This window comes from Antechinus flavipes, chromosome 1 (assembly GCF_016432865.1).
Source record: "Antechinus flavipes isolate AdamAnt ecotype Samford, QLD, Australia chromosome 1, AdamAnt_v2, whole genome shotgun sequence".
NCBI classification, from domain to species: domain Eukaryota; kingdom Metazoa; phylum Chordata; class Mammalia; order Dasyuromorphia; family Dasyuridae; genus Antechinus; species Antechinus flavipes.
This window is the reverse complement of record NC_067398.1, coordinates 719,606,282-719,633,284: the sequence shown is the minus strand read 5'-3', so window position 1 is coordinate 719,633,284 and position 27,003 is coordinate 719,606,282. Positions and strand designations below refer to the sequence as shown.

Genomic DNA, 27,003 nt, shown 5'->3' with positions numbered 1-27,003 from the left:
ACAATCGCCAAACCAGCCCAAACCAGTTGGGGTCAGTGCTTGACAGGCTACTTGGACACCACGCCCCGAAGAAGGCGTTTTCCACCATTTTGGAGGGCGGGCCATATGAGGAGGGAGGGGGGATATGCTTATACACCTTTAGGGAGAAACCTACAGTGGGCCCTCAGAAAGGGAAGGAGCCGGACCATCCGTTCTCTGGAGGCAGGGGCCGCACCGAGCTAACAAGCACAAAGCTTTTCTCACTTTTATGTTTGGGGCTCCCTCTTCCCCTAGAGGAAACATTATCTATTCCTTGAGATTCTTCTTTCTTATTGTTATGTTATTTCCCGGTATCTATTTTTCAGTGTCACTTGTGTGTTTCTAACAACCATATATTACAAAGACCTATAGTTGTTATATGCAATAATTGTGATAAAAAACGATGATGATTGTAAAGCTCTGGGGCCAATGCCTGGCACACAGCAGGAGCTTAATAATGTTCTGTTGTTATAAACTAAAAATAGCAATTACAGCATCTGTAATTATTATTGCAGAGCACAGGGCCTGGAACACAGGCACGTAATACGTGATTATAGTATTAGATTACGTCATTAAAGATGTCTGTATGTTCCCTATCATAACTGTCATTAGCATCACTAACACTACAAGAACGGGCGCCAGAGTTATCGGGGCTTCCGGAGCCTAGGTGGGGCGCACAAAGTCCACGTCACGTGACTGGGGCTTTTCCACGTGACCCGGTGAGGCTGGGCCAGTCCCGGGGGCATCCCTGGGGTCAGAACTCGAACTCGGCGTGCTGAAGGGAGGCCGAGTACAAGAGGCCCCCGACCCCGCCGCCAGACCTACCTCGCTCGTCCCCGCCCCGGTGTCCCCCGTGGTCTGGCCCCGAGCGCGCGCCAGGCCATGGAGGTCACGAGCAGCAGCCTCAGAATGAAAGATTTTCGCTGGGGCGAGCACTTCCGGTACAGGAAGTCATTTGACCACAAAAGGCCTTGTTTTTCGTCGCCCGCAAGGGGTTCTGGGGGTTGTAGTTCGGGGGTCAGAGACACCTTGTGCGCATGTGCCGTAGAACCTCTCTACAATAGTCAAAAAACCCTGTGTAACCCATCCCATTTCACTGTGGGAATCCCTTAGGTACCCCTTCCCCCACCCCACCCCCAATATCCCCACCTCCAGCTTGGCGTTTCCAGCTGGTTCTCCCAGCCCCCTCTCACCCCTGCCGGAAATTCACTCTCAGCCCTTCCTCCTCTCGTGGTCTTGCTCTTCTTTCTGGGGAGGCTCAAGGGCCACTTCCTCCAGGCAACCTCCCGGGATTCCATCTCTCGGGGCTCTCCTTGACTTGTGAAGGAGCTTGGTAGGCTAGAAAGAGTAATGGCCGCGGAGCCCCCAGACCCTAGAAGTGGAACCCCACCTTGGAGGCAGACTCCTTTCAGGGCCGGTTTTCTGATGAGCTCCCACCTTCCGAGCATCATCTCGGAGGGGGGAACCCACCATAGTCCTGCTCCAAAACTTCTCCCCCACAAGCCTCTCAAACCCAGCCTCTCTGTCATTCTGAAGACCCGTCACATGTCCTAACTTCCTGCTTCTGTCTGGGCATGGGAATGATTTACTCAAATTGTCACCCCCACCCCTCTTAAAGACAGTCTGATACCCTAAAAACAAGCTTCTTGAAGGCAGGAGCTGTCTTTCGCCGGGCTTTATCTCTCCAGGGGTTAGCTTGGGACACAGTAGGCACTTTAATAAGTATTTATAAATTGTCTGATCTCAAATAGAGTATATTCCAGAGCTTTCCTGCAGAACCCATCCTTCTTCTAACCTTTCCTCTTTATATTGATAACATTATTATTGCCATCTCCCATACATACAAATTCAGGGTCACCCTTGTTTCTTACGGAGTCTCCCTTCTCTCCATTCCCATAGTTACACTCTAGTCTGAGAGATCACCACTTCTAGTATTATTTGAAGCCAGGGTTTTAAAAGCTGCTGCAATAACCCCCTAACTTGTCTCCCGGCTTCTCCTCTCTCCAGTCTATTTTCCACACAACTGCAGCCCAATGCTCCTAAAGCACAATTCTGACCATGTTACTCTTCTGCTTAAGAAGTTCCTGTGCTTCCCCTTTGCTTGTGGGATAAAACAAGAATTTCTGTTCCTTTATACTCTGGCTCCAGCAGCCTTTCTTGTTTATATAGATTACTTGTTTAAGCTGCTATACATACTCCCCTTTGCCTTGGAGATGTCCCTAACACCAATGATGTGGTGGCCAGCACTTGGAATCTGCTCCAAAGGGACTTTTGTCAAAGTGAGGTCCCATCTGGGGCAGAGACTCTGCACAGAGGACTTAGCCTGAGTTTAATCTGGTCGAGGTTGTGTGTAACCCAGAGTATTTTTCTCTACTTAAGGTAACAGAAATGTTCCCCAGCTCCATTCATAAATGGAGGGGACTAGACTTTGAGTATGAGGCAGGAAATACTCTGACACACAGCTCTACCAAAAAGCAGAGGAGCGTCAAAGAGTCTTCTGAAGTGAGTTCATCAATCAATCAAAAATCCATAATCTATCAATCAACAAGCTTTTATTGAGTATCTTACATCGTCCTCAGATAGATAGTGCATCCCATATTAAACTGATAAGAATAGATACAACACTTGATGTTAGCCAAAAAGCATGAAATGGTGAATGGGATATTCACGAAGAACCAGCAACTGATGGGAGGGCTTGCTGAGCCCTTTTCAGGGCTACTCATCCACCTGCAGTGTCCACTTGTCACTTAACTCTCACCTGTGGCTCCAAGAAACTGTAGCACGCACAGTGGCCACACCTGGCCAAGTCATCTCAGCAGACAGGCCACGCCAGGTTGAGGCTAAGGAACAGGCCTCAAACCCGTCAATAAGTTAAAGAGATAGGTACTCCAAGACTTTATTCTGCAGAATGGGCGGATGAGAACAATTTGTTCCAGCAGCCACAAAAAGGACTGTGGAGCGCTTAGAGATTGGTCAGGCATTGAAGACGCCAAGGCCATCCGCCATATCCCATTCATTTTGACTTTTGTCTGGCCTTCGATGGTTCTGGAGGGAGAGGCTGATGACTCTATGCAAGTCTCCTTCACCTAAATCAAATTCACTTGCAAGTTAAGAGATTCCCTAGTGACGTCACTGGCCTTCTTCAAAATGAAGCAGTTGAGTATCTAACATGTTCCAGGTATTGTTCTAGACAGTGTAACTACAAAGACAAAAAATGAGACCATTCCTGCTCTTAAGGAGTTCACACGCTATTGAGTAAGACATTCAGTAAGTATATAATTTATGAAGAATAAAAATAACAATAAATGGGATATAAATACAAGCCCATTTGAGGTAGGAGGGCACTAGCCACGAGGGGAATCAGGGAACATTTCATGTCAGTGGGACTTGAGCCAATCTTGTGGGATTATCTGAGGCAGAGCTGGGGAACGAGTCCATTCCAAGCATGCAGGTTACCCAGGACAAAAGCACAGAGACAGGAGATGGAGTATTATATGTGAGGAACAGTTTGTCTAGATGGCAAAGTGTGGGAGGGAGAACACTATCTGATGAGTCTGAAAAAGGTAATTTGGGGAATGAATATGAAGGCTTCAAAAGCTAAACAGGATTTTATCTTTTATCCTAGAGGCCCAAGAGTTCTATGTTCAGATCTGTACTTGTGGGATATCATTTTGGGAACAATGTAGTGTAGAGACTGGAGTGGGAAGACGCTTGAGCCAGGGTGACCAACATGGAGACACTATAATAAAAGAAGAGGTGCTGGTGTCTAAATTGAGGTCATCAGTGGGAAGAAAGAAGAGATCAGAGTGACAGTTACTGCAGAGGTGGAAATGGCAAAATTTGGCAACCAACTGGATATGTGGGATGAACAAAAGTGAGGAGCTAAAGATACACTGAGGTTACACAGCTGAAAAAATATGGAAATATGAAGGCACACAAAAAAGGCCTAACTAATAAATCTTCTGGGGATAGATAGAATTCTGAACGTGTTCAAAAGATTTAAAACTGGAAGCTTATAGATCATCCAGTCCAGTGGTTGTCAAAGTGTGAACCAAAGAGTCCTGGGGGTCTCTGAAACCCCTTCAGAGGGTCTATAAATTCAGCATTAATTTTTATTTCTAATATGGCCAATATCTATAAATATAACTACATAAACAAAAACTCTTTGCACAGATTCACAATCCTTTTTAGTAGTATCTTTATACTACAATATATATGATACTTTATAAAGATACTGAGAACAAACATTTGAGAACCACTGGTCTAGTCCAATCCCCTCATTTCAGAGATGAGGAAACTCAGCTCAGAGAGAGTCCTTTCCAGTTGTAACCCTATCTATGATCATAGGTCGCAAGTAGTAGAGCTAGAACATGAACCCGGCTGATCAGAATCCTTTATAAGAAACACATTCATGAGAGGCAGCATAGTTTACTGGGGTAATTGGACTGGGAGTTAGGAAAACCTAGGTTTCAGTCTTGCCACAATATGTGATGAGAAGAATAACAGAAACAGAGAAAAGATTTAAGAGGGATAGCCTTAAGGAGAAAGAGAATAAGTTGTCTTTTAGACAGGTTCAGTCTGTGATGTCTCATGAAATGTCCACTTGGTGATTCAAACTTAGAGCTCCAGGGCAGGAGATGGAGGTCTGTGGGTTATCTGAACAGAGATGATGATTAAACTCATGGGGGCCCATTATGTTACCAATAGGATGGAGAGAGAGACCAGAAGACTTAAGCCTTAGAGAGAGGCTTAGAGAACACACTTAGAGAGCATGCTATGGATGATGAATCAGCAAAGAATACCAAAAGGTAGTCATACAAGAAAAATTTAAAAAGTTGTGTTATGAAATCCCAGAGAAGGGGATGTATGCAGGAGAACAGGGTGGTTAAGAGCATCAAATTCAGCAGACAAATCAAGAAGCATGAAATCGGAGAAAGGACCATTAGATGTAGCCATTAGATATCACTGGTAACTATGAAGGCAATGGTTTCAGTTGAATAAGGTGGTCAGACATCATACAACAAAGGGTTTGGGGGTGAATGAAAGAAAAGGAAGTAGAGAGAGTAGATATAGTTTTTCCCCCTAAATTTGGATGAGGAAAGTTTTTTATAGACTTAGGCATCTTTGAAAACAGTAAGAAGAAATCTATAATAGATTGAAGATGGACTGGAGGAATCATTGCCTTTTCATTCTGCTGAAGACAAGAGGGATTGAATCAATTGCATATTTAAGGCATTCTTGCCACTGCCAAGGAGAAAGGCAAGGAGAAGAAACTGAGGAAAAGCAGGAAGTGTCAAGATGTTTGAGATAAAGAGAATACATTGAATACCCTCAACTTTCTCAGTAAAATAAGAAATGAGATTCTCAGCTGAGTGTCAGGGCTGAGATATATAGAAGACTTAAGAGAAAAAAGTTTGGAAGAGTTTCTATGGGGAAGGAAAAATAATGGGATTCCTTATTTCAGTGAAGGCCAACTGAGGATAGATAACAAGGTTTCTAAAATGAATTTTCTTACATACAGTAAATCTTATCCTGGGATAAAAGGACTTCCACATTCATTATATTCATAACGTTTCTTTGTGGTCCATGTTCCTTACATTCTACAACTATCTGTTCAGGATTAACTCTGCTTTAAAATTAGGACTGTTTTCTGCCAGAATGCCTTTTCATATTTATTACATTCATATTTTCTCGTCCACATAATTCATCTAATGTTGAGGAAGCTGTGAGCTCCAGCAGGAGGCCTTTCCTCATTCATCACATTCAGAAGGTTTTTTCCCCAGTGTGAAATGTCTGATGTTGAGAAAGCTGATTGTCCCACATTCACTACATTTATAAGGCTTCTCCTCAGTATGAACTTTCTGATGTTGATTAAGCTGTGGGCTCCTGGAATGCATTCCCACAATCATTACATTCAAAAGACTTTTCTCGATAATGAATTGTCTGATGCCGAATAAGTCCTGTCCACCAGCGAAAGGCCTTCCCACATTCATTACATTCATAAGGTTTCTCTCCAGTATGGATTTTTTGATGTTCAGTAAGCGATGACTTACTATGGAAAGCCTTCCCACATTCATTACATTTATGAGGTTTCTCTCCAGAATGAATTGTCTGATGACGAGTAAGACCTGGCCTCCAGCGAAAGGCCTTCCCACATTCCTTACATTTATAAGGTTTCTCCCCAGTATGAATATTCTGATGTTCAGTAAGTCCTGTCTTCCGATGAAAGGCCTTCCCACATTCATTACATTCATATGGTTTCTCTCCTGTGTGGATTCTCTGATGTCGGATAAGTTCTGTACTCCGGCGAAATGCCTTCCCGCATTCGTTACATTCATATGGCTTCTCTCCAGTATGAATGTTCTGATGCTCAGTAAGGCCTGTACTCCGATGAAAGGTCTTCCCACACTCATTACATTCATAAGGCTTCTCTTCAGTATGAATAATCTCATGTCGAGTAAGTTCAATGCTCTGGCGAAAGGCTTTCCCACATTCATTACATTCATACGGTTTTTCTTCACTCCTCTGTTTCCTCCTTAATTTGGTATCACATTTCCAGGCTTCTCCCATTTTCAAGACACAAGGTGTTATAAATCTTTCCTGGGTTGATTCTCCCAAAGGAATGCCCAGTTTGGGAGATGATCTCTTGGTATAAAGCACAGTCTCCCAATCTGAAATAAATTTTTAAAAAATGTAAATACCTATTTCCCTGCATTGTAAATTAATGTAAATTTTCTACCTCTCCTTCAAAAAAAAAAAGATTGTCAAACTTTAAAATATAGAACAAATATTAAGCCCATCTTGAGTTTATGTATTCATTTGTAGATTATTCAAGAGATTCACACTGATACTCAAAGCAATCTTATTAACTCTGACCTGTGGCTCCCAGAAGCTATAGCATGTATAGCGGCCAGGTTGAGGACAATCAAAGGTTCTCAAACCCTGCAGTGAGATAGGAGAGTGTCTACCCCAAGCATGGAAAGACTTCCCCTGCTGGAATGGGTGAATGACAACAATTTGTTCCAACGGCCATAAAGGTAGGTGAACCAGGCTTAGGGCTTGGTTAGACATCAAAGACACCAAGGTCACCCCCTGCATCTCGAGTTATCACCAATTGTCCTGATTCTGTCCTGCCACTGGACGGTGGCGGCTTTAGAAGGGAGAATGAGGCGGATGATTTTGTGTGGTCCTGCCTCACTTATATCCAATTTATGCACGGATAAAAAGATATTACCAGGTAGTAGGCAAATCAGTTAATATATGTTCCAGAAACTATTTTTGAAGTGGTGCTTGGTGTCCATTTAGGAAAAGACACAGGGAACACATCCCTCTATGAATTTATTTCACTTTATAAATGTAACTATATCTAGATTGCTAGAATTGGAGAATAGTACACATATTGTTTATCTCTATTTTTGTAACATGTCAGTGGAATAAAAATGGAAAAATTACCCAAATTAATTTTTTAGTTTTAATATGCCAATGAAAATTGGAATTTGCTTTTTCCTGAAGCAAATAAAAAAGATATAATAAATAAATAAATAAAAGTATAGATAAAATAATATAATAAATAAAAAGATAACAGAAAACAATAAAAAATAGATAAAATAATTAGTTTACCCATTTCTGATATAACAAAATTTATATGGAAAAAACAAAAATATCAAGTAGAACCACAGGGTAAAAAAGAAAAAAACAGACCAACATTTACCAGATCTTACTTACTCTATACAATAAAACAATATATGTGATGTGTATATATATATGTTTTATTGGACACATAGATGTACACATATGAAATAGAATAGATAATCTAGATAAAAATGAAATGCATAAAATATACTCTTTTACAAGTATGATCTTATATATATCTCAGACTAGAGAAATTATTCAATAAAATTTTGAGGGAAACTACATCATAATGTCAGGATTAATAGCAGTAGATTCAAATTTTAAGCTTTAAAATAAATTCCTAAGCAATCAATGATCAAAATTTTTTAAAGAACTGAATTATAACAAACAAAATAGCATATTGCAATTGTGGAGAACAATAAGTAGAAGAAATTAATTATAAGAGGCAAAAGTTGCACAATAAAAACTGATGCATTCATTGGTGAGTGGAAGAAAAAATTGGTATATGAATTAGAACAGAGTTTAACTAATTTCAAACCAACATAAATTCAAGAAAACAACTGCTATCATTTGCTAAGAAAGCAGAAACCATAATAATGCTTACTTGTGAAAAACTCCCTATATCCTATATCCTATATCCTGTTTGGACAGATGTTTCTGTCTACAGTTAATTGCCTATCCTACATATCTTTGATAAATTGTTCTAATTGCGTCATATATCACCTATATCCTGCTTTTAATTGTCTGCACCACATATTACCTATATCCTGTTTTACTTGTCCGCATCATTTATATTATTGATAAATTAGGCGTTAGTTGTCCATGTATTGTTTTCTAGCCTATTAATGTAGATATTTCTTAACTATGGGTTTTTCTGCATACCCACTCATTCCTCTATCTCATTAATGTGGACAACCAGAAAAAGGGAATACTTCCTTGGATTTTGTTGCTTTTCTGTATGAAAGAAACTCTGTAAGAAAAATAAGTTGTGTTTATACTTGGAGATTTCTCTTTCTGGGTGTCTCCCAAGCACTGCAAGCAAAAAAAAAAAATCTGTTGCCTAGTAACTATGTCTTAGAATTTTTCTTTCTGGTGACACATCAGGATATAATGGAGTATTGCAAGGGAGCAAAAATATGAAGAATTCAGGAAACCTGGGAAAATCCTTATGAACAAATACTGAGAGGAACACATAGAATGATATATTTCTGATGACAACAAAGTAGATTGCTAATCTAAAAATGGACTCTAAGAAAACAATGAAGGCTCCAAAAATCAAATGGTCAAACATGACTCCTCTTTCATGGCAAAAGGGTCGGGGGCTTCTGGGACAGCCAGCATGTATGCCCACTGTCATATATGATTCAATATATTAGAATTTTTGCTGTATAACTATTGTTGTATTGGGAAGTGTTCAATGTGGTGAGGAGATGCCTGGATGTAAAAACGGAAGGCATCACAAACAAGAGTAATTGTAAAAAATAAAAAAAAGTTAAAAACACCTAATGCAATCCCATGACCACATTTTGGGAAATGGTCTATGATTGCAAAGGAATATTATTGTGCTATAAGAAATGAAGACCAGGTTGGTTTCAAAAAAACCTGGACTTAAATGATACAAAGTGAAATGAGCAAAACCAAAAGAACATAGTAATGGCAATACTGTAATGATGATCAACTGTGAAACATTCAGTTGCTCTGTTCAATGAAGTGACCCAAGACAATTTCAAAGGATTCATGATTAAAAAAAAGTCTATTCACCTCCAGAGACAGAACTCATGAACTCTGAATGCAGATTGAATCAGATTTTTTTCACTTTATTTTTCTTGCTTTTCTTTGTGACGTGACTAAAATGGAGATATGTTTTGTATGACTTTGCAGGCATAATAAGTTTTCAGATTGTCTTTTTGGTGGGTTGAAGAAGGGCTGGGAGAAGGGAAATAATTTGGAACTGAAAAGAAAAATTTTTTAAATAAAATAAAAGAGCAAGTGATGCATCCCAGAGGAAAAGGAATCAGGAAACAAAATCTTTCTGCTAACTGTTTTTCATTAAAAAACTGAAACTAAACATCTAAAAGAAACTGGCATAATTTTGGGATTTATAGCTGCCCAAAAGATAAATGATAAATGTCCTAAGAATGTAAAGTTAATTCTCAGAAAAATAATCACAAATTGTAGAAAAGCTCATGTAAAAACTCTTCAAACTTCTTAATAATCAGAGAAATGCAGATGGCAACAACTGATACCACTTGCCCCTCTTTAAATTAGCCAAGATAGGTTTTTTTTTTTTTTTTTTTTAAAGAAACAATAAAATTTAATGATGGTAACTTTGCAGAAACACAGCTGAGGAGCTGCGACTGGGCGCCATCTTTCTGGCAGATAGGAAGGCCGTAGGCTCACTATGTTGGTACCTGACTTAATGCTGATGCTTAATCCTCCAGCTCAGAATTCTCGAGTTCAGTCTCCTCAGCTGCAATACTGCAGGCACACATATCACACTGACAATATTTTTATTTTTAATAACAAAAGGATGGCATAAGGTCAATGTCCAGTAACTGCCTTGTGGTCAGCTATGTACATATTCTTCTCATTCATATATGTACATACACCTTCTGATATATGTACAATTCACAGGGCTTCCCAATTATCACTTAAGGACAAAAAAAAAAAAAAAATGAGGGAAGATTACATGAAGTAATATAGAGTGAAGCAATCATAAGTAGAAGATATAAAATAAAAAGGTGATTCTACAAATTATATATGCTAAAAAAAAAAAAATACATGATAGAAAAGGATCAGCTGAGACCATGGAAACTAACAGGTTGTTTATGTTATGTTAATTTGTTAAATTTATTACAGAAAGTATTGGGGACAAAATAGACTGGATTACAAATTATGTAAAACAAATTACAGACCACTACCACACACACATTCACACTCACAGACACACATAAAAGAAAAAGAAAAATGACAGACTAGAGGAAACTATGAATGCACACATTTGTATTGGCAGACAAAATGAATCCAGGACCAGACATTTCACTGGGATGGGGAATCCCTCTCTAAATGAAATGCCCAATGTGTGGCTACCTTCTAGTCTCAGGCTCAGAGTGGGGGAACCTCTTGCTCTTTGTCACACAGCCAGCAATATTTAGTGGCAGGATGTATATGGAATGGTTAAATATTTGAGAAAAAGCTTTAAATCCAAGTTCACAATAAGCAGGAACAAATTTTTCTTTTAAGAGCTTTACTGATCAGAAAGGCCTGGAGAGCTTTGCATGAACTGATGCTGAGTGAAATGAGCAGGACCAGGAGATCATCATATACTTCAACAATAATACTGTAGGATGATCAATTCTAATGGACGTGGCCATATCCAGCAATGAGATGAACCAAATCAGTTCCAATGGAGCAGTGATGAACTGAACCAGCTACACCCAGCGAAAGAACATTAGGAGATGACTAAGAACCATTACATAGAATTCCCAATCCCTCTATTTTTGTCCGCCTGCATTTTTTATTTCCTTCACAGGCTAATAGTATACTATTTCAAAATATGACTCTTTTTGTACAGCAAAATAACTGTTTGGACATGTATGCTTATATTGTATTTGACTTTTACTTTAACATGTTTAACATGTATTGGTCAACCTGCCATCGGGGGGAAGGGGTGGGAGGAAGGAGGGGAAAAATTGGAACAAAAGGTTTGGCAATTGTCAATGCTACAAAATTACCCATGCATAGAAATAAAAAGCTATTAAAAAAAAAAAAGAGCTTTACTGATGTGACAATTCATTTCTGAATATAACCCTCTTCATCTCTCTCCCTAGGGAAGCTGCCTTTGTAACAAAGATTTTCAAAATCCCACCGCAAAAAACTTTCAAAAAAGGAAACATTTTTAATGATTTGAAAAACTGCTCAGATTCAGTCATCATCAAAGAAATGCCAATTAAAACACCTCTAAGGCCTCCCCACTCCCTTTAAAGTGACAAAAGTTATTAAGAGCAATCAAGCTATGAGGGACGTGAGGAGACAGACCGGCTAGAAGGCTTGCTCCCGGTGTCTTTTGGAGAGCAATCTGGTGATGACGGAAAATGACAAAACCATCTGGGATTTTTTGGCCACATCAAATACAAATCAACAAAAAAGAGTCATCTATACAAAGAATTTCACAGCAGTGTTACTGTCACTGAGAAAAACCAGAAGCAATCTAAATGTACAATACAGAAACTGTGGCTCCTTGGTGACATGGAACTCTGTGACATGTTTCACAGGATACGTCAAGAGAATATGAAGAAATCCCGAAGCTCTTGTCACAGAAGAAGGCAAAGTGAAAGAATCCAGGAAGAAGAGACCAGCCAGCCACATAAGAGGAAGCGGGAGCAGGATGAGCAGGACTGGCTGGGAGACCGCCTAAAGAGCTGTTACTAGCCACGTGGGGATCCTGGGCCTTTCCACCTGCCCCCTGTGCCACTCCCAGAGGCTCTCTCCCATGAGAAGTGAGCCCCTCACTCTTTTGGTTACACCCCCAGCACTTAAACCTGAGGGAGTACTCAGGGGAGTCTTCCTGCATCCCTTCACCTTGCCCTGTGAGCACTACCCCCTGGTTAGACTCAATCCAGGAGTGCTCCAGCCAACTGCCTCCTCCTCCCTCCACAGGTGCTGAGGGAAGCCAAGTGGCTGCTTCTTGAGGCCAGCCCCATTCTCAGCTGTCACTTTCTCGAGGCAATCTTGGTCTTCCTTAATCGGTTCCATGACCCACTTTCTAGGGCTGGTACTCCAAAGCTTTTTCTTCTCCTCAAGCCTCCCCCATTGCAAGGCCGTTCCCAGGGAACTCCATGGTCTCCCCTACTTTAGTGCCTAAAGAGGAGGCCCTTCTCTTCAAGGCCTCCCTCTCTATTTCAACCCTCAATCCCAGCCCCCGATGACTCACAGCAGAGGACTCGCACAGGGTACACTCCCCACCCCTTTAAACAGAAACATTTCCTATCCACGGGATCATTTCCCATTGTCGCCAGGACCTATAAACACACCCAGGCCTCCCTGTGCTTAAAAAATCCTCACTTATTTTACAATGCCACCGTAACGATGTGCCTTTTACGCAGCCAAACTCTTGGAGAAAACTCACTCCTGTCTTAGGCAGCTCAATAGCACAGAGGGCAAAGGGCTGAGCCAGGGGTCAGGAAGGCCCGGGTTCAAATCTGCACTCAGATTCTTTTGGCTGTTTGATGCTGGACAAATCACTTAACATTTCCTCAACCGTAAAATGGAGATAGCAGTGAGATGATACTGTATCCTGGTGCACATTATTGCTACTTAATAAATGGTTTTTCCTCCATCCCCTTCTTTCCCACCTTCCTTTTTTCCTTCTTTTCCTCTCTTCCTTCCTCCGTGCCTTTCTTCCTTTCCTTTTTTTTCATTCCTTCTCCCATCCTCCTTTCTTCTCTTCCTTTCTTCCTTCCTTCCTCCCTCCCTTTCTTTTTTCTCTCCCCCTCCCTCCCTCCCTCCAATCCTTCCTTCCTTCCTCACTTCTTCCCTTCCTTCCTTTCCCCCTCCCTTCCTCTCACTCACTTTTATAACCTGTTGTAATCAGAACCATCTCTCCATCTACTGGCTAATTCTTTGCTGTCTACAAACAAGACCATTTCTCTCACCTTAGGCAGCCACTCTTGGGGAAAACTCACTCCTGTCTTAGGCAGCTCAATAGCACAGAGGGTAAAGGGCTGAGCCAGGGGTCAGGAAGGCCCGGGTTCAAATCTGCACTCTCTCATTTCTCTCATCTTAGAAATCTTCCCCGCAAAGCGACGTTTGGAAACCTGTGCTTTGGCCAATGACGAGGTCAGACTGCAAAGGAGGGAGTGAATTGGAAGCAGGAGAAGCAGAGGAGGAAAATGGCTCTTCCTCAGGGTTTGTCTGGGCCAGGGAGGAGAGACAAGAGGCGATAACAGGAGGAGTAAGGGACAAGGAGGGAGGGGAGACTGAAGGGAAGGAGGCAGGAGACACAGGGAAGACCAAAGCCAGAGCGGGAATGGCCGGTTCAGTCTGCCGGAGCAGTGAGAGCTGGAGGAGGCCCCTGGGTTGGGCCAGGCCTGTGGGGGAGGGGGGGAAGAGAGAGTGGGGAGGGTTTTGAGGAGAAGAGAAGAGCTCAGGAGGAATGAGCTCAGTTTTCTCAGCAAAGTAAGAAGGGAGCCTTCAGTGAGAAAGGGGACAAGGAGAGCAGAGGGGGTTGAGGGGGTCCAAGAAGGTCTCAAAGAGCTTCTGGGGGGACCGAGGAAGAGGAATCAGTGAGAATGGCTGACGTGCACCCAGCACCGCGGCAGCACCTCCGAGCAGGCTTTTACCATGTCTGGCCTGGCCTGATACTATCAGCCTCCTCTCTACATGTCTTGGATTTTCATATTTAAATGTTTCCCTTATTTTCTGGGCTTCCTTCCTCAAGCCTCCGCTTACTCCACGCCATCAGGCTGACCAAGTATAGTTGTCTGCTCGACAAGCTCCAGGGGCTCCCGATCACCTCGGACCTGCCCTTCCAGGCTCTTTGGCCCAGAAGCCCCTCCCCACCACATCCCCTTCCCCATCTCTGGCAGAAGGGATGATGGCGGGCTCCCCAGAGCCTGGAATCCCCTTCCTCCACAATCGCTACCTCTTGACTCCCAGTTCAAACTTCGTGCCCTCTCCCAAACTGCCTTTTTGATGGTTGTTTACAATAATTAGCATTTAGAGGAAACCTCAAAGTTTGCAAAGCACCTCACCAATATCATCTCATTCAGTCCATAGAATGGCCCCGGGAGGAAGGCACTATCATTATTCCCATTTCACAGAGGAGGGAACTGAGGCACAGTGAGGTTACGCAACTTGCTCAGTCATGCTGCTGGTGAGAGCCTGGGGCCAGACCTGAACTCTGAGCTTCCGGAGTCTCAGCCCAGGGCTGTGTGTGTTTATGTGTGTATTTGTGAGTGTGCATGTGCAAGAGCGTAGCTGCTGAGAGCCTGGGGCCAGACCCGAACTTGGAGCCTGCTGAGTCCCGGCCCCTGGACGCTCTCTCCTACGCCGCGCCGGCTCCACAAGGGAGAGAGGATCCCTTTTTCCTGTGGGTCTCGGTCCTCAGCATGGGCCCAGACCCTTGTGTTGGCTGGCTGACTCCAGGAGCGGAGATCACCGCTGAGGGGTCAGAGGCCGTGACTCCTGAAGCCCTCCTAAGGCCCGGAGCCCTTTCATTATAAGGAGGCTTTAAGGAGCCCGACTGGGGGAGGAGGAACCCAGAACGCTTGAGTCACAGCGGGCGGGCTGCAGGGGGGCCGCCATCCCTGCTGAGGGCACTGCTTCCTCGGCCGTGGGGAGCAGGAGAAGGGAAGGGTGTCCCAACGGGACAGCCGGGGGACCTACGGCGTCATTAACAGAGGCTGGCCGTCCAGGGTGTGCCCTGAATGACTGACAGACCCCGGGTTCCGATCCCGCCTCCATCCCTCAGCGGCCCCCTTTGCTCCTCAGCTGGCTCACGGAGGGCTGGCCTCTGAGGTCCCTGAGCGCTCCTGCATCAGCTCTCCCTCTCTGGGGACAAGCAGCCTCGGCTCTCCCTGCTGAAGGCCCCGCTGTCCTTGAGGAGGCCGACCCCCTATAAAAGGGGTCCAAAAGCCCTGCCCCCAGGACACGTGGGGCGGCTGCGTGTAAGAACTTCTCCGCCTGGTTCTCAGCCACTCACCTGGGCAGGGGTCGCTCAGGGCGTCTCCCTCAGGCACCCAAGGGGGTTCTCCTCGTTCCAACTGGGAGATCACGTCTTCTTTGGAAACTGCAAGCCCTGCTCGTTGGGAAGGGGAAAGGATGGGGTGAGAAAGCTCTGTCAACATTCAGTCTTTATTAGTTTTTTCACAATTCTTTTTTTATTGAAGTTTTTTATTTTCAAAATATATGCAAGAATAATTTTTCAGTATTGACCTTTGAAAAACTTTGCCTTCCAATTCCCCCCTCCCCCCTTACCTCAACTCCCTCCCTGGGTGGCAGGTAATCCAATATAAGTTAAACATGGTAAAAATATGTTAAATCCAATATCAGCATATGTATTTATACAATGATCGTGCTGCACAAGAAAACTCAGATCATAAAGGAAAAAAATGAGAAAGACAATAAAATTCAAGCAAACTACAACAAATTAGCATCTAAGCTCATGTCAGTCTCTCCAGGCCTCTCTGAAATCATCCTAGTGATCTGCCGTCAGAAGGCTGCCACAAACCTTCTTGCACATACGGGTCCCTTTCCCTTCTTAAGAACTCTTTGGATTACAGGCCCAGTAGAAACATTGCTGGGTTAAAGGTTATGTACAGTTTGATAACTTTTTGAGCATAGTTCCAAAATGCTCTCCAGAATGGTTGGATGTGTTCACGACTCCAACAACCATGTATTAGTGTTCAATTCTCCCACACCCCCTCCAACATTTGTTACTACCTTTTCCTGTCATCTTAGCCAATCTGAGAGGTGTGAGGTGGTACCTCAGAGTGGTCTTAATTTGCATCTCTCTGATCAATAGTGATTTCGAGCATCTTCTCATGTGACAAGAAATAGTTTCAATTTTGCCATCTGAAAATTGTCTGTTCATATCCTTTGACCATTTATCAGTTGGAAAATGGCTTGATTTCTTATAAATTAGAGTCAATTCTCTATATATTTTGGAAATGAGGCCTTTATCAGAACCTTTGAACGTAAAAATGTTTTCCCAGTTTATTTCTTCCCTTCTAATCTTGTCTGCAGTAGCTTTGTTTGTACAAAACCTTTTTAACTTAATATAATTAAAATGATCTATTTTGTGTTCAATAATGATCTTCAGTTTTCTTTGGTCACACATTCCTTCTATTAAATTTTTAAATATTTTAAATGCCATCATTGTATATTCTATAAACCATATTTACTGGTGCAATAAAGTACCATGAGAATCATGGTACCCAAATCATGAGAAGAAAAAAAGGGAACAGAAGCAATTAGATGTTTAAAAAACATTCCCACACATACAAAAATGTTTGTGGCAGCCCTTTTTGTGGTGGCAAGGAACTGGAAAATGAGTAGATGCCCATCAAGTGGGGAATGGCTGAATAAATTATGGTATGTGAATGTTATAAAATATTATTGTTCTATAAGAAATGACCAGGAGGATGATTTCAGAGAGGCCTGGAGAGACTGACAGGAAGTGATACTGAGGGAAGTGAGTAAAACCAAGAGAACAATGTATATGTAACAACAAGATTATATGATGATCAGCTGTGATGGCCGTGGCTCTTTTCAACAATGTGATGATCCAGGTCAATTCCAATAGACTCAAAATGGAGAGAGTCACCTGCATCCAGAGAAGACTATGGGAACGAAATGTGGATCACAACATAGTATTTTCACTTCTGTTGTTGTTTGTTTGCTTGTTTTTTTGTGTGTGTTTTTCTTTTAATCTGATTTTTCTTACACAGCATGGTGAATATGGAAATACGTTTAGAAGAACTGTACATGTTGAACTATATCGGATTGCTTGCTGTCGAGGGAAAGAGGAGAGGAAGGAAGATTAGGAATGCAAAATTTTGCAAAGGTGAATGATGAAAATCATCTTTGCATGCACTTGGAAAAATAAAATATTATTTTAAAAAATGACAGATTACAGATAATAAACATACCAAACTAGGCATACTGTTTTATAAAGAAGGTTGGCACCTGCACGGGGATCAGGTTGCTTTGTGAGCTTGTGCACACAGACCACACACACACACACACACACACACACACACACTATACACACACACACACACACACACACACACACGCACACACACACCCCAAGCTCAGCCCCCCTGTCTGGGAGGCCAGCTCCACTTGCCCACCCAGCTGTGGGCCTCTTTCCCTTGGAAGGGGGAGACCTCGGCAGGGTGAGAACCATGGGTACTGCCCAGCCGGCAGGCAGCCCATCCATATCTTTTCTAGAACATGGTTTAAAGGGGCACTTGGCAGTAGCCTTGCCAGTTGGGATGCCAGTGTCTAGGAGAGGCCTTTCTGGCCTGACCGCCCTTCCCCGAGCTCAGCAGCGCCCATGGGTGTGGGGGCTGGCCCATCGGTCATCTTGATCCTCACTCAGTTTGCCCAGCTGTTGCCATTTCCAAAGAGGGAAGGAAGAGGGAGGGGAGGCCATCTGCCTTGTTTCCAGCTCCTCTGTTCTCCTTCTCCAGAGGCACCTTTGTTTCATGCAAGGAGTCTCCCGATCAGACTGGTTTGTGGTGGTTGTGGGCGGTCATCCCTTCTCCCAGAGGACCACTGGCTCAGGACGGTAGGTCTTAATGGAGTGGATTGGATTTAAGTGATGGAAGGATCAAACAAGGGCTTTTTTAGGCAGAAGGGAATGAGCCAGTAGAGGGGGGAGACTGAAGAGAAGGGAAAGAACAGGGATGACGGGGAGAGGGGCCCAGTCTGGCAGAGGAGGAGGGAGGGAATGGCGGCCTTGAAACAAGCTTGGGGGTCTGTGTGCACATGCGAGGTTGGAGGAAAGGACAGGACCAGCTTCCGTGCTGGGGAATGGCGGCACCATCATGGGAAAGACCATGAGTCCTGTCTGGGGCACGGGGAGGTGAGAGCCCACCCGGAAGCCTGGCCATGGTCCCAGCCTGAGGGGGGAAGTCTCAGACCAGCCCTTTTGTGAGCACAGAGCTCTGTCCAGTGCTTCTGTGCCTCCGTCCTCCCCAAGGGCCCTTCCACTTCCAGGTACACACATGGGCGTGCAAACTCTCTTTTCTCTCATAAACACACACACATGCAGGCACACGTGCACACCTGCCCACGGACACACTTTCAGGAGTGCAAGGGTTCAGTCTTAATCCCTTCTCTCTTGGGAAAACGCGGGGATCCCAAAGAAGTCCAGAGGGAGCTGCCGTGGACCCCCGAAGTCCGCTCTGGGGCGTGGAGAGGAGTCTAACTGGTCCATCGTGCCCAGAGCAAGGCAAGAAGAGCCTCAGAGGCCATGGGAAGGGCCAGGAGACCCAAACTCAAGTTCTGCCTCACATCCTTCTGGCTGTGAGACCCTGAGTGGGCCATTTAACTCCTGCCACAGTTTCCTTAATTGTAACATGGTTAGTGATAGCCCCGCCCTCACAGGGCTGTAGTGAGGACCAAAGATGGTGCTATTTTATAGAACCACTGGTTATTATTGCAGTTGTACTGCCAGCCCCGAGGGTATAGACCCAGGCCCTTAAGTGAGAAGGCACAGAAGTGTCTGGACGATGGGCCACCCAAGGATCATTCATCCCCTGGTGACGGCTGCTCAGCACTCAGGAGCCGCTCCAGCTCCGAGTTCCGGGGCCCGTCCTTACCCAGGCACACCAGGTTCCGGTAGTTCTCCAGCATCACGTCCCGGTACAGCTCCTTCTGGGAGGGGCGCAGGCTCCCCCACTCCTCCCGGGTGAAGTCCACGGCCACATCTCTCAACGTCAGTGATTTCTGAAACACCAAATCCACCAATGAGCCTCCCTAGATGAACCCCCGGAGGGGACTGGGGGGAGCAGGGAGTGAGGCTCCGGGCTTCCACACAATCCAAGGCAGGGATGGATGGGGCCTGCCCGGGTCACTAAACCCAAGCCTGTTCTGGGAATAAAACAATGACAGCCCAGCTTTGTGCCACCAAACCCACCAAGAACCCTGTGTCAGAATTCATGAGAGCAGCCCCTCCGGGCCAGCCTGAAGGCTACAAAAGAGACCCCCGGATGGAGACGCAAGACCAAGACCAAGGCTAAGAAAATGCCCCGAAGATCTCCCCAAAGACACGGTGATCCTTGTCACGGCCAGCCCCTGACTGGGAAATGGCCGAACATTCACGCTGCGCGAATGTAAGCGAATAGCACAGGACCACAAGGATACCTGAGAAATTCGTGGGATTTCTGTTGCTGTCCGGTCCTTGGCAAGGCATGGCACTGTTTTGCCATTTCTGTTCCCCAGTGGATTAAAGGAAACAGAGCTTCAATGACTCACCCAAATTCACACAGCTAGTTAAGTATCGAAGGCCGGATCTGAACCTGGCTCTTCTGCCTCTGTGCCCAGGGCTCTGTCTGCTGAGCCACCTAGCTGCCCACCGGGCCAGTTATTAGGAAGGCAAGTGCGAACGCTGCCAAAATGTCCAAAAAGGAAATGAATTGATTCTACAAATCATAAGCCAAGAATCTGATGTTGGCAAAATAAAATTATTATATTCCTGTGTAATAAAAGATCATTAAAGAAGTTAACGAACACCTGAGAACAAGAAAGGACGTCTCAGGGATAGATCAGGAATAAAAAGAAAGGGCCCTCTCTACTAAGATATTCATACTAGACCTTTTGGGAGTGACCAAGGACTGGAAACAAGGGGATGCCCATCAATTGGGGAGGGACTGTTTAGTCACAGCGGTGCATGAATGTGATAAAACATCACACAAAGATCATGAAGATACCACAGAATCTGGAAAGTCTTAGGGAAACTAAAGCAGACCGAACCAATAACACGGCATTTACTACACATAATCGGTATAACATACAAAGATGCAAACAAAAAGGGCGAGAAAAAAAAAAAAAAAAACTTGATGCTTTGAAGCTGAAATGACCAAAGTTGGCCCCAGAGCCAAGAAATGAGAGGACGCCGCCTTCCTTTCTTTGCAGAGGCAGAGGACGATGTATATGACGTGAGACACGGCGGCTAGGTCGCTTAGTTGTGTTAAACTTGTTGCTGTTGTTATTTATTCCTTGTTATAAGGTTCTCGGGGAGGTCTGAAGGGAGCAAGACAAACATATGACAGCTTCCTCAGCTCCCCTTTCCAGTATTCACTGGTCGTGGTAGGAAACTTAGAACATAAGGCAGGATTTGAATTCAGGGCTTTCTGGATTTAAGTATAGCACCACACTATCACACAGGGGGTGTCTACTGCCAGTCTCCCACTTCCCGTAGAAGGGGAGAAGTGACATTAGTCTTGCAGTCTTGCCAAAACTGGCTGCCCTTCTACTAATTTTTTATCACTCATGGTCAAGATGTGCAAGTTTGGATACTCCTTGCTCTCCACTGCCACGTTCAGGCTCTGTACCTACCATTATTATTCAGTATCTTCTTTTCCTTTGAGATTTATTTAATCCATATTTATCAACCAATCATTTTTGATCTTTGTTCTATCAAATAAATTTTGCTATGTTATCATTTTCTATAAAGTGACCCATGAGTAGTTTGACGGGTATAGCATTAAACTGTAAATTCACTTTGGCAATTCAAAATTGTCCCTTTTATTATACTGACATGACCTAGCCATGAGCACTAAATATTCTTCCACCTATTTTTTTCTTCATTATTTTGAAGTATTGCTTGCAATTTAATCAACTGAACTTGAGACTTTTATTTCTACTGATATATTTTGCTATCACTCTGCAGAAATGCTGTTGATTTTGTGTGTTTATTTTGTAGCCTGCAATTTTGCTGAAGCCATTTTCTCAATTAGTTTCTTTGCTGATTGGATTCATGATCTAGACATAAAGAGTGATATTATAAATATATTAGAAGAACATAGGATAGTCTACCTCTCAAATCTATGGAAGTGGAAGGAATTTGTGACCAAAGAAGAACTAGAGATCATTACTGATCACAAAATAGATCATTTTTATTATATTGAGTTAAAAAGTTTTTGTACAAACAAAACTAATGCAGACAAGATTAGAAGGGAAGCAATAAACAGGGAAAACATTTTTATAGTTAAAGGTTCTGATACAGTTTCTTTGCTGATTACCTAGGATTTCCTAAGCAAACTATATAATCAGTAGACAGGATGAGGTTTAGATTCTTTTTGGCTATATTTATACCTGTAATTTATTTTTCTTATCTTTTTTTTTTCTTTGCTGAGGCAATTGGGATTAAATGACTTGCCCGGGGTCACACAGCTAGAAATTGTAAAATGTCTTTGGCCAGATTTGAACTCAGGTTCTGCTGACTGCAGGGCTGGTACTCTATCTACTGCACCACCTAGCTGCTCCTTTCTCTTAAGCTATTATCTATTAGTAGCATTTCTAGAACTGTATCAAGTAATAGCAGGAAAAATGGACATATTTACTTGAAAAATTTCTAGTGAATCACCCTTCTATATGATGTTTCCATTTCTGGATGATATTAAAAAAATCTTTCTATACCAAATGAATCTACTTTATCAACAACTTTTTTAGCATCTAGATGATGTGGTTTAGGGTGTTTTTTGTTTTTAATAAGATTATGTTTATCAGAGTTATTCTAATGCTAAACCTTACTTACATGCCTATAATCCAAATTAGTTATAATGAATTCCTTGTATGAAATGCTATATTCTGTTTGATAGAGAATGATTTCAGAATTATTGTTATTAATATTAATCTACAGATCTCTTTCTTTCCATTATCCTTCCTTGGTCCAGGTATTATTATTCTATTTGCCTCATAAAAGGAGTCTGGTAGAGTGCACTCTTTCTCAATTTTAAAAAATAACATATATTGTTATTAGTAATTGTGCTTTAAAAGTTTGAAAGAAATTCTCCTGTAAATTCATCACAACAAGGAGATTTTTGCTTTTTGGGGGGTGGGAGGTGGGGGACTTGTTTGTTTTAAATAAATGGAAAAGTAAACATCAACAAAACAGAATGAAATTTGAAAAAACCTAAAAACACTGAACTCCATATCTTTGCAGAGGGGATTTTTTTTTTGTTTTTTTATGTATTGATAAATTTTGCTGATTTTTTCTTTTGCTCTTTCTCTCCCCAAAATTTATATGTTGTACAGAATGGCTTTCTGGGAGAACACAAAGAAAAATTTAGATGACATAAAAATGACAGATATCAATTAAAATTTTTAAAAATCCATGTCACATGAAACTAACTTTAATTTGTTCTTGCCAACTGCTAACTTCGACCTTGCCAAGACACTTCTCTGTCTCCCTGTGGTGTGAAAGTGACTTTAGGTTCCTACACCAGCAGGACCCAAGATCTCTCAGATTTTACCATGCCAGAACGAGTCTGGGATAGTCCTGCCAAAGACCTCTGAGAAGTGAGTCTGAGAACAGATCGAGGTCAGTAAAGAACAGCTCAGCTCCTGCAGCCTGGCCTGGCAACGATGACTTCTTTGGCCATGGGAACCCATGAACCAAAAATGCAAACTGGTCCCCAGTCCCGTGCAGCTCCCACCCAGTACTCTGTGGCCGTATTCTATGGCTGTAAATAGAGGTGCAGGCTTCAGTTCTTTTAAGTTGTCTGCTAAAGAACCTGGTACACAGAACTGCTTCTGGTATATATTTCTCATGGCAAGACCAATGAAAAGGGATGAACCTCTCCTTTGATTTGTTCTCAGAATTAATTCTCAGAGGCCTTTTGCCAGTTCCTCTAACACAGGAAAGCAGCCTGAATTCTCTGTACATGTACGGTTTTAGATTTGTATCTCCAGGGCCTGGTATACAGCAGGCATTTCATTTATGCTTGTTGGCTGACTGGACTGAACACAGTGCTCTAGTTGGATAGGAGAGAAGGCGCTAAATAGAGCTTTGCCAAGCCCTAAGCTTTAGACCACTTTTATGTCTAATAGTAAGACTCACATGCATCCCGTTTGGGGCTGGCGAAGCACTCGTGCCATCTTGGTCTCACTGGGCCAGGACCATTGCACTGAACCAGAATCTAGGTCCTGGCTCAGAAGCGCCAGCTGAGTGTCCTTGGCCCTGGCACTTTCCCCTCTCAAAGGGATGAGCCAGATCATCTCAGAGCCCTCCACGCTCGACCTCTCCGACGGCCACGTTTCCAGTTAGAAGAAGCGGGAAACTGCATCCACATTTCAGAAAAGACCAGGCTCTCACTCACCGTGGTGTCTCTGGATGTCAGGAGGCTGGTGACCATTTCTTTCTCCGAGGTGGTCTCCACTGCTGGGGCCAGACGGAGACCTCAAAAGGCAGAGCCAGCTGGGGAAGAGAAAGGAATCGTGAGGGGGATGTTCCCCCGCCAACGGCTCTCAGAACACGGCTCCTGCCCCTCCGTAGGGTGGGGATGCCATGGAATTCACGGGACAGTCCCAGGATTTAGCCAAGGTTTAGCATGTGCCCAAGCCTGGAGGGGCCAAAGTAAACCAGACCTGTCTTTAAGAGGCTAGAAATAACAGGAACCGGGAGGAGGGTGGGGAGGAGGGAAGAGGGCACCAAAGAGCAAACCTGGGCCAGATTCAGAAGAAATCGCCTCACTTCCTACCTGCAGAGAGGGCTGTGGTGCCGAGGGCCCGCAGGTCTTAAATGAAGGGACTGGCGACCACTAGTAGGGATGGGGTGAGGGGGAGGCTTACTTGGAGATGGGTTGCTCAGGCCCCTTCCAGTTCTGAAGTTCTGTGAAGGAGTTTACAATCTACAGCAAGAATCCAGCATGTGTCAGAGAAATACAGGCAGTGTAGCTTAGAGAGGATGTCCAGGAGACATCTTAAACTCATTATGTACAAAAATGAACCCAGTTTTGCCAACTCTCTCAATTCTAGTGCCTTCCCACTGTTAACCACTTCCTCCTTAGCCTGCGGACAGCTTGCTTGGCCTATATTTGTTTGCATGTCTCCCCCATTACATTGTGAGCTGTTTAAGGGCAGGGATTGTCTTTTGCCTTTTTTTTCTTTTATATTCCTAGAACTTAGCATAGGTCTGACATAGGAGACACTCAATGTTTACAGACTGAATAACTGCAAGAAAGATGCATCAACAATTGGAAATCCCCATAAAAGTCTCTTGCAGAAAGTAGGAGTTGAGGCAAATCTTAAAGGAAGCCAGGAGGCTGAATTGAGGAAGGAAAACATTTCAAGAATGAGGAATTGGCATTAGAAAGACCCAAGGAGGAGAAATGGAGGGTCCTGTGGAAGGAGCCACAAGAAAGCTGGAATAGCCAGATCAGAGTAGGTGGAGAGGAATAAAGTGCAAGAAAATTGGAAAGACAAGACATAGGAAGGGACCAAGTTGTGGAAGATCTTTAAATGAAGACTTCCTATTTGATCTAACGGTAAGGGGAAGCTACTGAAGTTTCTTGAGTAAAAGAAGGGCATATGTTTCACACAATGCAAGGACACTTAGAGGGAAAAGAATGACTATATACAGGATACCAAGGGAAAGCAGATGGAATGCCAAGTTCAGGGAAAGTTGTCATCCAATTTCATGAATAAACGAGTAGATGAAGGGACCATTGTGGTTCAATTATTCAGTTCTTTGTGGCTTGTTTCTTGGCAGAGGTACTGGAGTGGTCCACCCTTTCCTTCTCTGGCTCACTCTACAGATGAGGAAACTGAGGTAAACAGGGTAAAGTGACTTGCCTAGGGCCACACAGCTAGTAAATGTCTGAGGCTGGGTTTGAACTCGGGTTTTTCTGACTCAAGGCCTGGCAGACCACCTGGGTGCCCTGGATGAAGGGAAGCAGTGGGAGCGTAATCATAGAGAGACTCCAATGCCAGGTCCTGCAGTGACAGAAGATTTTCAAGGTGGATTTTGAAATGTTCTAATCTCCCTCTTAGGTTGCTGAGTGAGCAGAAAGAAAGAAGCCGTGAAAGGTGCCATGAAGGTACAAGTGGCCAGAGCTCATCAGCTCTGGGGAGATGAAGAAGAGGAAGATGGAGATGAACTTGAACGTGTTTCCCCAGGAAAATGGTAGTTCTCTCAACAGAATCGGTATCTCCTGGGAAATGGGGAGGAGAAAGAGGATGAGTTCTGTTTTAGATATCCAAAGGAAAGGGGAGAATGGAGGGAAAATGGGGTAAAGGGAATGACTTGGAAAAAGAAGAGAGAGACGGGGAAAGCAGCAACAGGAGGGCCAAGGAGGCAGACTGAGGAGTCTGAGATGCAGGGGGGAGCGGGAGTGATGACGGACTGGGAGTAAAGAGAAGCTGGTGGATGTCCCTGGTTCCGGAAGAGCATCAAAGTGACATGACTCTGTTAGGACCCAGTGAGAGTGTGGACAGTGGCCGACAGACCAATACCAGCTGGGAGAGCTCAGCCACAGGATGCTCGGACACAGTCCCCATGAACATCCGGGGGCTTCTCTAACTCTGCACATCTCGCCTTTCTTCCGAGCTACTTCAATTCTGCTTTGCTCACAGAAACCAGCACCGTCTCCGCTGAGGGCAGCCATGCTGGGTGTCCTGAGTCAGGGACTCCCACGTCATACAATCTATTCCAAAATCCCCCCTCTCTCTCTCGAAGTTAGCTAATATTTGGGCGCTGAGACCGGGGTACAGCCGCGGGCAAGCCCCTCCACAATCCAGCAATGGATGCTCTCCTTTCGTATGGATACAGAAAACTCCTCTTCTCTACCTCAGACGCTCACCTGCTGGGGACCCGGGGGTCACTTCTGGCCCGGCTTTCTCGTCTCCAAAAAGGAGGCAATAACAGCCCCTCCTAGACCGGGTGGTTCAGGGGATCACGTGAGACAGCCTTTGCAGGGCGCTTTGCCAACCCTGCACCACAAGTCCCAGGTTCGCGTCTATTAGCATTTATGCTGTGCACATGTTCCTGTCTAAGAGAATCCCCAGAGCCCAAAGCAGGACCTGGTGCAGAGTAGGTGCTTAGCAAACACGTGTGGATTATTTGGTCCAACCTGCAGGCCTGCAAGGGTCCTTTTGGGGAAGAATCACGGATTTTGGAGCCGTGTGAGGCCCGAGGGAGTAGGGAGGGAAGGGATAGGAGTGGAGGGCTGGACGAGGGCAGGGACGGACCAACAGACGGACCACAGTGGCAGGAAAGACCCCAGACAGCAGGCTGGTGGGGGAGGGGAAGAAGAGAAAACCTTCCGCCCCCCTCTAGGGGGAGACCAGGCTGCCCCGGCGTCGGCTGCGGAAGGAGGCTGAACATGGGCCCGGGATGCTGCAGAGCATCCTCTAGGCACAAACAAGGCCCTCTCACCCAAGGAACTCGCGGGAGAAGGAACGGAGGCGTTTCTGATTGGCTCAAAATCACTCTGCCCGCCCAATGCATAACAGTTGTCCAATGAGAGAGTCAGCTACGGGAGAAGGCGAGGCCACCCGCTAAGCTCCTTTAGGAGCGACTAAGGATCAGTGCGCACGCGTGCCTCCACCAGCTCTTCCCCAACGAGGAAATAAAGGGACGGGGAAACATGGCGCTCGAGGCCCCGCCCCCTCCCGGCAGCCCCGCCGCCTGCACGGCCCTACCTCGCTCGCTCTGTTCTCCGGCGGGGTCTCCCCCGGCCCAGAGCTCACGCTGAGCGGAGGCTTGAAGGAAGCCAGTGCAGCTGCGATTGGAACGAGTTTGGAAATGACTCATTTCCGGTACCAGAGCCTGAAGAGAGCGGAAAGAGATGTCACGCAGGGACCTCTTTCCTCGTTTGTCTTTTAGGATTTCTGGGAAAT

At 44.4% G+C, this 27,003-nt stretch overlaps 2 protein-coding genes across 3 annotated transcripts in view; both read right to left on the bottom strand.

Annotated features, from left to right (window-relative positions):
* Window positions 1-953, bottom strand: part of LOC127545761 (zinc finger protein 883-like) — a 34,930-nt gene extending 33,977 nt beyond the window's left edge. For both annotated transcript variants that reach the window (XM_051973246.1, XM_051973245.1), the window contains exon 1: window positions 844-953. The gene's annotated coding sequence lies outside the window, so the exon portion shown is untranslated. The remainder of the gene's footprint in view (window positions 1-843) is intronic.
* A 1,600-nt stretch (window positions 954-2,553) lies between these two features.
* On the bottom strand, window positions 2,554-26,934 carry LOC127545763 (zinc finger protein 30 homolog). Its single transcript, XM_051973247.1, has 5 exons — window positions 26,806-26,934; window positions 23,484-23,581; window positions 18,981-19,107; window positions 15,353-15,448; window positions 2,554-6,689 (listed from the first exon to the last, which is right to left on the bottom strand). Exons 2-5 carry the CDS (start codon window positions 23,517-23,519, stop codon window positions 5,890-5,892), a joined length of 1,059 nt encoding a protein of 352 aa, XP_051829207.1. The 5' UTR covers window positions 23,520-23,581; window positions 26,806-26,934; the 3' UTR covers window positions 2,554-5,889.
* Window positions 26,935-27,003: the final 69 nt, after the last annotated feature.

Bases quoted from the DNA above. Each gene is read 5' to 3' on its own strand.
- LOC127545763 (XM_051973247.1), bottom strand. From the start codon at position 23,519: ATGGTCACCAGCCTCCTGACATCCAGAGACACCACG. The intron at 19,108-23,483 runs GTGAGTGAGAGC...TTGGTGTTTCAG, and splicing joins TGACATCCAGAGACACCACG to AAATCACTGACGTTGAGAGA. The intron at 15,449-18,980 runs GTAAGGACGGGC...CCCAACGAGCAG, and splicing joins CCGGAACCTGGTGTGCCTGG to GGCTTGCAGTTTCCAAAGAA.